Source organism: Amia ocellicauda, chromosome 5 (assembly GCF_036373705.1).
Source record: "Amia ocellicauda isolate fAmiCal2 chromosome 5, fAmiCal2.hap1, whole genome shotgun sequence".
NCBI lineage: Eukaryota > Metazoa > Chordata > Actinopteri > Amiiformes > Amiidae > Amia > Amia ocellicauda.
The window spans coordinates 48,299,996-48,312,792 of record NC_089854.1 but is presented as its reverse complement, the minus strand read 5'-3'; the positions used below and the strand labels follow the sequence as shown (position 1 = coordinate 48,312,792).

Here is a 12,797-nt window from a genome sequence, read left to right as displayed (position 1 = left end):
GAAACAAAGTACAATTAATCCAAATGCATAAACTGACAAATACAGAATAAATATATATATTCTAAATAATAACGCGTTAAATAATCTAATTGGCTCCTACACACTTCCATTACAATACTAGAGCAGTTACCAAATACCTCTGTTCACACTGATACAGATGGAGACAGTGCGGGCTAGTATTTAGAGACAATGCTCCAATTGAAGGCGAACGAGGGTGGGGAAAACAGGGTTGCCATCTGTCCAGGTATTGCCAGGATTGTTCTCCTTTTTAGGCAGCTGTCCCGGCATATCCAAAATATTTTCTGGCATATTACATTTCCAGTTTTTTGTCTGCTCCCTAATATTAAGTTCAGCATCCCTCTTAACATTAAGTTGATACATGTTCTTCCCTCCTCGTAAATTGTGAGCTATTCTGCATGAGGTGATGCATGCCCAATTAACAAAAACACAGGTGATTTACCATACAAGTCAGTTCTTGCATTTTATTGGTTAGAGCTACACAGCAGAAACAATACATTTTTCAAGACATTGTTGTTATACGTAAGGCATCTCCTGACTAATATCATGGTACTTTGCAGAGCTGCTGACGTTGAGGATTTGTAAAATTTTGTTGTTGTTGTTAATATAGCAGAGGAAAATAGGTGCATTTACACTGCCATCCAGATCAAAAGCATCGGTAGCACCTCAAATGCACCTCTCAGGGAGATGGTACAGATCCAGATCAAATGCATCGGTAGCATTTGAACCTGGCAGTGTAAACGCTCGATTGGCTCAATTTCCAGCATGCACTGCAGCGATGTTTGTTTTAGAGACAGGGGGGCAGACAAACAGCCTTCACATCAGTGGAGCAAATAGGAGAACACTTCCATACTTCCCATATTAAAAATAAAATAGTTAAAACTAACACTAAATGGCTCATTATTTTATGTTAGCAAAAATATATAATTGTATTTTTATTTTCATTGCTTTGGTTGTGAAAAAATAAGTGTGTTGGTTTTACTTGTTAGAATAATTCACAGAGATAAAACAACAGTTTTTGATATAGCTGTGTTATAAAGGACTCATTTAATATATGCATATAATGAAGTTTGGACACAGTTGATACTGATTAAATGGCAGTGTAAATGTGCCTAATGTGTCAGGAGAGTGTGTTTCACTTATAGTTAAACCTGTCTATCAGGTTCTACACAGACAGAGTGGAAAAAATTCAGTAGAGCAAGCCATAAGAATTGATTCACTGACTTGGCTTTATCTATGTAACTGTACAGATCCTTGTATGTTTAAAATGCAGTTGTGATATTTAATGTGGGTTGCCCTGCAATACATGTGTCAGGAAAATAAATAATTTGCTAAAATAAAAATTATATTTATCTGCTACTACTACTACTAATAATATATATACAGCTCTGTAAAAAATGAAGAGACCACTTAATTTCTTAATTTTTTCCAGAACTGTAGACACATACTGTAGACAGGTGACAAATAAAAAGACAAACCTGAATAAATGAGTGAAAACAATTAACTATAATGCTCTGCGGCATGTATGAAAATTCTGAGGAGGCCCAGTTGACCTCGATTTTCTATCAAGATGGCAAGAGGAAAGCATCTAAGTCACTTATAGTCAAGAGGGGTCATTATTGGGGCATGAATGGCAGGCGCTTCAGTCACAAAGACTACTCAATTGGCTAGTGTTTCAATAGGAACAGTGACTAAAGTTACACCTGCATTTAGATCTATGGGAAAGACATCAGTAAATAGGGTTGGAAATTGTGGTCGAAAGCGCACATTTGATGACTGTGATGCTTGTGCATTATTGTGATATGTAAGGAAAAAACAGAAGACCAACTCTTTCCCAGGTGACTGAGAATGTCAATGCAGGAAGTGATCAGACTGTCAGCAAGAACAGTCCATCGAGAACTACACAGAGAGGGATATTATAGTAGGGTTGCAGTGCATAAACCACTCATTACAAAAACAAATGAACATTTGAGAGTTCAGTGGTGCAAATACCATAGGCACTGGTCTACAGAGATGTGGAAAAAAGTTATATGGTCTTGACAATTGGGCGAGTGCATGTGTGGCATACACCAAGAGAACGGTACAGGTCTGACTGCTTGACCCCTACACTGAGGGGGCTCGGAGGCTCGGTTATGCTGTGGTGGCCATTTTCCTGGGATGGTTTGAGTCCACTTGTCCCCTTAGAGGGAAGGCTACAAATCATTACAAAGTTATTCTGAGTGATCACCTTTATCCTATGGTGAAACATTTCTATCCTGATGGGAGTGGTCTCTTCCAGGATGACAATGCCCCCATCCACAGGGCATGAGGGGTCACTGAATGGTTTGAGGAGTATGAAAATTATGTGAATCACATGCTATGTCCTTCGCAGTCTCAACCCAATTGAACATCTATGGGAGATTTTGGACCAACGTGTTAGACAGCGCTCTCCACCACCACCATCAAAACACCAAATGAGGAAATATATTTTTGAAGAATGGTTTTCCATCCCTCCAGTAGAGTTCCAGAGACTCACAGAATCTATGCCATGGTGCATTGAAGCTGTTCTGGTGGCTTGTGTTGGCCCAACACTTATGTTGGTTTGTCCTTTAATTTGTCACCCGTCTGTATGTATGTATGTATGTATGTATGTATGTATGTATGTATGTATGTATGTATATATATATATATATATATATATATATATATATATATATATAATAAAGCAGTGCACTGTGCCTTTAAGAGCACAGAATGCTGAGGAAATATCACAGAGCTCTTACAATCAGAGGTGTGTCTTTATTGCACACTGTGGTCAAAGTTCCCCCTGTCTGTTTGCAGTGAAGGCTGTGACTGTCATTCTTTACACACCGACTTACAACATCCTGTCCCTCAGCTGTCACTGCCCTATTCCAAGTGAAAGGCGCACACTGCTGCACATAGGCAGTATATTGAGTGTATTGAGGGCATTGAAGTGCCTATTCCATCTTTTGGTGCACTGTGATATTCGACAGGGGAAAGGCACCACACTCTTCACTGCACCTTTGAGTCAAAAGAATCTTTGATTTATCAGTTATTTAATTGATTCTGCATACCTCCATCTGCCATCTGCCTTTCCTGGGGTGTGTCAGGCTCACCCAATGTCATGTTGGGAACCTGAAAAAGGCAAGATTCTCATTGGCTGGGACACAGGCAACACAGTTACTGCCAATACCTTCTATTACTATTATATTTCTTTGAATTACAATTGTTACATTATTTTTACATACAATTACCCATTTATACAGCTGAGTTTGTACTGGAGCAATCTAGGTAAAGTAACTTGCTCAAGAATACAACAGCAGTGTCCCACCTGGAACCCACGTCGCTCTGCTCAAGAGTCCAGCGTTCTAACCACTAATCCACACTGCTGCCCATATTACCATCACTTCTATTCTGTGTACATATCCTAGGAGAAAGGCATGTGCAAAATAATAACAAATATTGCTTTACAACATAATAATGATGATTATGTTATGGCTGAGCATCATTAAACAGTGCACTGTGTCAAATGTGACTGGGACATGTGATAGGTGAGAGGATTTGTAGTGCTGATTCAAGACAGGCTGGAAGACTGTCTGTGTGTGTGTGTGTCACTGTGTATGTGGTCACTATAATCTGCCCTTGGTCTGGAAGCCTAAACTGAGCTAGACTGTCTGACACTTGGGCTGCTGTGTCTGCAATCTGTAACTAAGCACATTATAGTGGAGCACTACACAGTACAGTGCAGCACCGTTTAGCACAGTACAGCACAGCATAGTGTAGAACTGGTATAGGAAACAACAAAAATGTAGGTAAACAATGTATTACTGAGCAGGAGGATTCCAACTGAATGCTGATTCATGCATTTTGTTAGAGACTATAGAAATGTGTGTGCTGTGTATTCTGTAAGAAACAGCAAGGTGAATGGCAAAACAATGCGTAAATAAATAAGCTTGACAGTCAGATCACATGACAATAAAGATTGCCTTGTCTATGCACTGCATATTTACTGTTTGTGAAGCAATATAAACCTCAGAGAAGGTATTGGTATTGATCTGATCCTTCTCTCCCAGAAGAAAACCTTTTTTTGAAGTCTGGCTTTTTAAATCTTCTTTTACAATAGCAGACCTCTGCATATTACAGTATATAACAGAAAATTAGAGCACTACACAGTGTTGTGCAGTGCAGTACAGTATAGCACAGTACAGCTCAGTACACAGGGGTGGACAAATCACTTCTGACACAGATTTTGGTAGCCCACATTTTTCATTTCCATTTAACGCTCCAATAGATAAATTGTAGACAGATCTAATTTCAAGGTGGTAAAAGGTTCATAACAGAAAACCACAAACACTATCAAGTACATAAACTATAAATATGTTTCTGTTTTGTTGAAACATTCCACATTTAAATTGTCATATAAACTTGACAACAACATACCCCATAAATTAATGAAAGTGAAGTGAAAGTAATATGTTATGCCTAGATAGAAAGGCCTGTGTATCGCTTGGTCTGTCCTACATACATTTTATAAAAAAAAATAAAAAAAATATATATTATATTGTTTTGTAAGTTTAATTGTAAAATAAAATAAGTGTGTTCATTCTTTATTTTCAATTAGACAGAGGTCCATGCAGGGTTCACCATAAAACTGCATAGGCTTGGCATAGGCATAGTCTGCGTCAATGTCAAATTTGTTGCGAAGGAGAGCCAGGGGGAGTGGCAAGACCAAGGGTCTTTTAATTTCTTTCAATGTTGACCAATTTCTTTTGCTAATCAATTGAATATAGAAACTCTGGGTCCATGTTCCATGTTGCTCTGTTCCCAGTAATGGAACAGAATATTTGTGGGAGAAACTATTGAACAAGAGATCTGGAGGATTAGTGGTAGGAGTATGTTACAGACCACCCAACTCAGATATTCAGAAAGAAGTTGCATTGTACAGTGTAATCAGGACTGCAAGTAGCAAGGAAGTGAAACTCAATTTGAAACTCAATTTGTCAGGGAACCAACCAGGGAGAGTGTATGTATTGACTTGATCTTTTCAAATGACCAAGATAGAGTCAGAGGGACACTAGTCAGAGAACCAAAGACAAACTGTGCTCACAATATGGTTAGATTTTAGGCATACTTTCAAAAAACAAGAACCAAGTCTAAAACAATGGTCTACAATTTTAGAAAAGCAACCCTTGAAGGCAGCACTTAGAAGAGTTAAACTGGAGCACACTGGATACAGATTCAGTTGCATACAGTACATACAAAAAGGATAGAGATTAAACAAAATACAAAGAATTTGTCTCACCTGCATCACTTGTAAAATGTTGTATTAGACAGAAAATAGAGGAGCATCTTAATAAAAAACATATTTTTGGAGATAGTCAACATGGGTTTAGACAAGGCAGATCATGTCTTACTAATTTATTAGAATTTTTTGAACATGCAACTGCAGCTGTAGAGCACGTGAAAGCATATATGATATGATATACTTAGATTTCCAAAAAGCTTTTGATAAGGTTCCACACCAAAGACTGATCCTCAAATTGGAAGCTGTAGTCATTCAGGGTAATGTAAGTAGATGGATTATGAACTGGTTGATGTATAGGAAACAGAGGGTGTCGATTAGAGGAGTTGCTTCTAACTGGAGTGAGGTTGTTAGTGGAGTTCCACAGGGATCAATACTAGGGCCTTTGCTTATTCTAATCTATATTAATGATCTGGACTCGGGGATAGTTAGCAAACTTGTCAAATTTGCAGATGATACTAAAATAGGTGGCTCAGCAGATACAATCTTCGCAGCACAGGTTATTCAAAGGGACTTAGATAATATTCAGTTGTGGGCCAACACCTGGCAGATGAAATTCAATGTGGACAAGTGCAAGGTATTACATGCAGGTAACACAAATGTCCACGATAATTACACTATGGGAGGAATTTGAATTAGATGAAGTATCGCATGAGAGAGATCAAGGAGTCTAAGTGGACTCCTCACTTTCTCCATCCAAACAATGTGGGGAAGCAATAAAAAAGGCAAACCGAATGTTAGGGTATATTGTCAAAAGTGTGTAATTTTAAACAAGTAATGTGAAGACTGTACAATGCACTAGTTAGACCTCATCTGGAATACTGTGTACAGTTCTGGTTACCACACTTCAAGAAGGATATTGCTGCTCTAGAGGAAGATCAGAGGAGAGCAACCAGACTTATTCCAGGTCTGAAGGGAATGTCCTACTCGGAGAGACTGAGGGAACTGAACCTTTTCACCCTGGAACAGAGGAGACTACGTGGGGACTTGATCCAAGTCTTCAAAATCATGAAGGGCATCGACCACATCAAACCAGAGGAGCTTTATCAGATCAGCAGGGATACATGCACCCGGGGACACAAATGGAAATTGGTCTTCAAGGCATTCAAATTGGAAAACAGGAGACACTACTTCACACAGAGAGTAGTCACAATTTCGAACAAACTCCCCAACAATGTGGTAGATGCTGAAAGATTGGGAACATTTAAAAACATACTGGATAGGATCCTCGGATCACTCAGTTATTAATGGACACCAAAACGAGCACGATGGGTCGAATGGGCTCCTCTCGTTTGTAAAGTTTTTTTTTAGTAGCTGCACCCCAGGTAGACCCAACCAATTGACGATGAATTACATTTTAAGATTTTAATAATCAACGTTGTCGATTAGTTGATGCAGCCCTACTGTCACTGAGTATTATTAGATCTGTAAGTGTAATGACGGCTAACGCCAGCTAGTAGGTGATTGGATATCAAGCCAAATGAACCGCTGCAACACTGTATCATTAACGTAATTCATGGGACTTGTAGTTTTAATTGCCTTCTCGGTTAATTGGGATAATCCACAACCGAACTACATTTCCTACATTTAATACCGTAATAATAATTTGTATATAATGTCATTATTATCATAATTATTTAAATGTAGTATTTCCTTATAGAGTTCAAACATTGTATTCGCACTGTGCGCCAAAAATGTATTTCACACACTCACATCGCAAATGCGAGTAAAATCCTCGCACTGCACTGTTTGCCGTTTCAAAATTTAAAAACTAAATTAAATAATATATATATATATATATATATATATATATATATATATATATATATATATATATATATATATATATATATATTTAAAATACTTGCACAGAGTTTTGCTCAGATTCACAGAAACTGCAGGGGCCAGTTCAGGTCAGGTTAAAGGTTTATCTCCCCACTTTATCTCTACCAAGCGGATTTTATTTTCAGTAACCTTAAAGTCACTGTGAGATAATGGCTTAACTAGCTCTGTTCTCTGTCAGGGTGTGTGTGTGGCCTATTATTGTCTTTTCCAGGATTGGGGCGGGGGTTTGCGGATTACAATGCCATACAATGTGCCGTGACGAAATATTCCTTTTTTTTTTTTTGTTATAAATATACGCAAAAATGAAATATTCGTCCTGGATTTAAATTAAATATCCGATGTCTTGTAAATTCTGTCAAAATTAATGGTACTTTTTTTTTTTAGCTTCCCCCTGTTTACACTAACTTAAAACTATTAAAATGTTTAAAACAGGCTAATTTTTATGTGATCAATCGCATGAATAATCGTATATTTTAATTATATTTGTAACCCCTCATTATCGCTATAACTATATGTTAATGGTAATCCAAGTATTTATAATCCAAGACGCTTTACCGACTGCAGAAATACAAACCTTACAACCTTACAAAACACCGATTAATACAAAAAAGGTATTTTTTAAAGGAATCTCATTCAAAATAAAAGCGGATGCCACGCGCGATGTTATTGATATGTCATTCCTTTATTTTGCGACATTGATATAGCTGCAGGTATACAGAGAAAACATGCTAACACTGAATTTGTGGAAAAACTGTTCCGAGTAAATTATGGATCCCTGAGTGTTGTAGCCGTATTTATATATACATGTATGAGTTTTGCTTACGAAACTGGCTGTGACTGTCATATTGTATATTTCATGATATAGATATGTAGTGGCTACAGGACAGATTTAAACCCAGGCGCACTGTATTTAATAATGCAACGCAGTTCATTCTCCCACATATAAATAATAAGGGAGAATATTTAGGACACTTAAATTAAGCTATATTGTCAATGTTAATCGGATCATGATACAGGGAGTAGTAACAAGGTTATTTACGATGCGCTGGTAAACAAAATAAACTAGATCAAATTTTAAAAGTGATGTTGTTTGTTTTATATATTGTTTCAATGTGTGCCGGTTTGTACTTTTGAATATCTGGTATAACTTATACTACAAGACTGTGTTAGATAAAAACATTTCAGCCCAAAGTTTATTGCACTTTAATGTTAGAGGTAGTTCAGACTCCAATTTAAAACACTAAATCCCAGAATGCCGAGTGTACCGGGATAAGTTTTGACCTTTCGTGTCTCACAGTCACTTCCTAGGGTAGCTGTACCTCATGGCTATGAATGGAAACGCTGCTGGGCATAGTTTAGCTGTACAGTTACAGCACGGCGATGCGGAAGTGCACCTGAACGTGGGTAGTCGAAACGGGGTATTAAACCTTACATCTCTAAAGCCCTTAAAGTCCCCAGCCAGATTATAAAGTGTACGTTGGCCTGCTTCCCCCCCCCAAAGAAAACCTCAGAGCCCTGCTGCCTGAGTGTCCGATTCAGGCCCTGCACTACTCACAGGTCAAGGCCATTAGGCACAGGCCATTACTAATCCCAGCTGGGCTGGAGCCAAAGGTGGGGTCTGTTTAATATTTTTTTCACACTGTGGTTGTGGGAGGGGGGAGCAGGGACTGAGCAGGGTGAGACAGGGTGAGAAGTGAGGGGATATAGAGCTGGTGCAGAGAGAGAGAGAGAGAGAGAGAGAGAGAGAGATTCCCTCTAACAGGACATCCTCGCCGTGTTGCTGGGGGATTAGTTGGAGGGGGTTGGCAATGACCTCGTTTAGCTTAAAAGAACTGAACTGTTATATACAGTGGATCTCAGAAGTATTCACCCCCTTGGCCTTTTCCACATTTCATTGTGTTACAACATGAAATCAGAATGGATTTAAATCGGGAGTTTTTGCCACTGATCAACACTCAAAAATGTTAAAGTGATAAATATAATCTGCAAATTGTTCTAAATTAAATTACAAATACAAAACAGGAAATCATTGAATGCATAAGTAATCACCCCCTTCAGTCAATATTTGCCAAATTATTATAATTTTTTTAATTATTATTTTTTAGCAGACGCCCTTGTCCAGCTACATACTGGACATGTAAACCACAACAGTGGAATAGCAAAACATGCACAATACAGCACAATGCAGTACAAGATCCAGGAAATAGAGAATAATAAGGATTAGGACTATAAAATAGAGTAGAACAGTGTGCATGTCAAGGTAAGAATTAAACAGCGGGTGGTTGTTTCTTTTGCAGTTGGCAATGTGATGCAGTACTGTACTGAGATGTTGAGGGGAGTATGTAGTATAATTGAGAGATCATTGGGGTCTGTGTGAGAAGGGGAGGGTGAGGAGGTACAGAGGGGAAAGGGGATGTGACAGGGCTATTTTGAGGACTGGGTCATCGTAACATGTGCTCAGAATTCTCCAAATCTAATTTCCCCAGCTCAGAGGGGTGGGGCGGGTTTCCAGAACAGTAAATATAGAAAGCAGAGGGCACACAACTGGCCTATTACACTTCCTCGTATATTAGTCCGAGGCTAGCCCCTAGGTTTTCCACACAGAGCTCCCACCTCTCCATGTCTCCATCTCTGTTTGCTAGGCATCTGTGACTCTAATCCAAAATCTGAGGATTAAGATCTAATTAAGATGTTAAAGCACTGAAAACAAACTGAAGCCAGGAGGGATCTGACTGACTTGAGATTATTGTTGCTAAAACAGAATAGCAGTTCCCTGGTTACTGAAAAATTTAGAACAATTTATTCCCTGCTGCACAGCTTTGGGGTGTCCTCAGGACAGTTTGTGAAAGATCTGGACCTCCTGTCAAGGAGTGTTGAGTAACTGTGCCTCACCACACTAGATATTTTCAGATTTTGTTAAAAATCAAGCCGGGCACATGTTTACAATTTTTGGTGGGAGAGTAGAAAGGGGTTGTTTATACATTCTATAAGGGGTTGTATACTTTATATATATATTACAATTATTATTATGTGAATTGACCTTTAAAAGGAGAGAACTTACAGCTAAGAGTGGTTTGATCATCTCACTTTGATCCACTTCCTGTTCAACCTGCTCCTACCACTCAGGGAGTCCTAGGCTGGAATTGACTTAGAGCATTTAACAAATGTGTAGGTGGAGCCATGATTTAGTCTATTGACTAACCAACCAACTGTCCAATCATTAATACCACCCCCACAAACAATGTCCCAACCCTCTTTTACCTGCTGTGTTGCAATTTGCTGTTCAAGTTGTCGAATCCTAGTGACCGCTTCTTCTACTTCTGCAGTACTCTTGCATAACTCCCCTGAAAGAAAAAACTGCCATTTGTCAGAACAGGACCTTAAAGATCTTGTGTGTTTTACATAGTAGAAGACAAGTGCAATTACTCACCCTGCACAGCCTCCAGTGTGAATGAGAGCTGGAAGCAGCGTGCTTCACTCTCCTGCCTTTCTTCTCTCATCATTGCCAGTCTTGACTCCAGGGCTCGGAGTGCCCCTTGCAGTGCAGACACACACAGAGCAGGGTCAGTGGGCAGGGATGCCTCCTCTCCTTCCTCTCCTTCATCCCTCTCTCTCTGAGGCAGGCCCATCAGAGTGCTCAATCCCCTCCACACATCAGCCAGTGCTTCTGCCCTCTGTTCCGCCTTTTCTCTCTCCCCCTCTGCCTCCTCCAGTCTTTCTCGTAATGTGGACAGCTCCTCCTCTCTCTCCCTCTCTGGCATTAAAAAGGAGAGTGACGTAGCATTCTCATCTCTCTCTCTTTCCATCTCCTCCATCCTCTCTCTCAGGCCTCTTAGCTCTTCTTCTCGTCTGGTAGCCTCTTCCCTCTCCCTGGTCTTGGCCTCATCTCGCTCCCTCTCTGCCATCTCCAGGTGTTCTTTCAGGGCTGCTATCTCTGCCTCCCATCCACTGTCCTCCTCCTTTCTCTCTCTCTCCTCTGCTTCACCCTCAGCTCCCAATCTCTCCGCTGCCTCCAGTCTCTCTTTCGGGGCGTTCAGTTCTCCATCCATCCTTGCAATTTCTTCTCTCTCCCTCATCACAGCCTCATCTCTTTCTCTCTCCGCTGTCTCCAGTCTCTCCTTCAGAGAGGAGAGCTCTTCCTCTTTATTTGGCTCTCTCACAACTGACTTGTTGCTCTCTCTCTCTGTCGCCTCAAGCTTGTCCCTGAGGGACAACAGCTCTGCCTGCATTCTGGCAGCCTCCTCTCCCTCTCTTGATACAGTCTCGTCTCTCTCTCTTTCTGCTGACTCCAGCCTCTCCTTTAGAAAACACAGCTCTGCCACGTGCTTAGCTGCCACCTCTCTCTCTCTCGTCACCTCCTCGTCTCTCTCTCTCTCTGCTGCCTCCAGCCTATCTCTCATAGCAGTGAGCTCTGCCTTGGTCCTCTCTGCCTCCATGGCCCAATGCTGCCTTTCCTCCTCCTGCTGCCTGCCAGCCTCTGCCAGCTGTGCCTCCATCTGTCTGAACTGAGCTGTAAGGATCTGGAGGGGGGGTAGCAGGAGAAAATTGTAAGAAAGCTTCCTGCCTGTATGTCACCCTGACCGTCTCTTTGTCTGTCATGGTCTTTGTGACTTTCATGGTTTCAGCCAGTCAGCTAGTACTTTTCAATAGTTATTCAATAGGTCCTCCTAATTAGTATTTTTAAGCTAGGGTCAATCCATCTCTGAGTCCTTCAGTCCCTTTCTCTCTCAATGTCAGTCAGTCAAATCTCTTTCAATCAGTCTCCCCTCTCACTCTTGTGTTGTTGAAGGATAATTTGACAGACTCAGCAACATTCTTAGATCATCAACTTCCTTTTGCTGCACAATCACAGCCCAATTGTCTCCATAATCTCTCAGCATACCTGTTTTTGCTGGTCTGCACTGAGAATCTCCTCCTGCAGCAGCTGCAGCTCCTGTGTGCGTGCGCGGAGGGCATCCTGGTGTTCCTTGGCCGCCTGCAGTGCTCTCTGCAGCTCTGGTTCTGGGGGAGGGCCTCGAGCTGCACCCAGCAGCTCCTCCTCATGCTTGCGCACCTGTTCCTCAAAACACACATCCTTCTCACACACCACGGACTGCAGAACACGCAGCTGGAGGGAGGGGTGCACAGGTGTTATATGCTTGGGACATGCTGCATAAAGGTTTTTTATGTGTTCATCTACATACAGTAATAGTGCATAACTGATCCTCAGTATACTGAGCACTGACAACACTAAGTAACAATTTTTGTTCCTGGGTAGTAAGTGTTATTCCTAATTGCTTAATTGCTTATGTATCAAAAGTATAGACAATGGCTATTATTCCCCACAAACTTTGCTTTTGTGACCAGGACAGTGATATTTTGAAATATACCTATTTCCAATGAGAAAATGGGTGAAAACAACATATGAATCCAAATTAACATGTATTCATACTACAGTAATACAAAAAATACTACAAAAGATTTAGAAGTGAGTAGTTTTTCCAGATTTACGATTATGTAAATCTTGAAAAACTACTCACTTCTAAATCTTTTGTAGTATGAAGGCGGGTACGTTCTTGCCCCAGCCTGGTTTCTTACAGCAGCTTAAACAGGTGTACCCACCGGGTACAATTATACTTCCCATCCTGTCCCA

General features: G+C 40.4%; 1 protein-coding gene across 4 annotated transcripts in view; it reads right to left on the bottom strand.

Moving 5' to 3' along the window:
* golgb1 (golgin B1) overlaps positions 1 to 12,797 on the bottom strand; it is a 45,081-nt gene that overhangs the window by 18,949 nt on the left and 13,335 nt on the right. For 3 of the 4 annotated variants that reach the window (XM_066705550.1, XM_066705551.1, XM_066705552.1), the window contains exons 6-9: positions 12,048 to 12,272; positions 10,596 to 11,685; positions 10,427 to 10,509; positions 3,093 to 3,153 (exon numbers count right to left, since the gene is read on the bottom strand). In XM_066705550.1, the coding sequence (XP_066561647.1) occupies positions 3,093 to 3,153; positions 10,427 to 10,509; positions 10,596 to 11,685; positions 12,048 to 12,272 (1,459 nt within the window). The remainder of the gene's footprint in view (positions 1 to 3,092; positions 3,154 to 10,426; positions 10,510 to 10,595; positions 11,686 to 12,047; positions 12,273 to 12,797) is intronic. The other variant, XM_066705553.1, reaches the window with a different exon arrangement.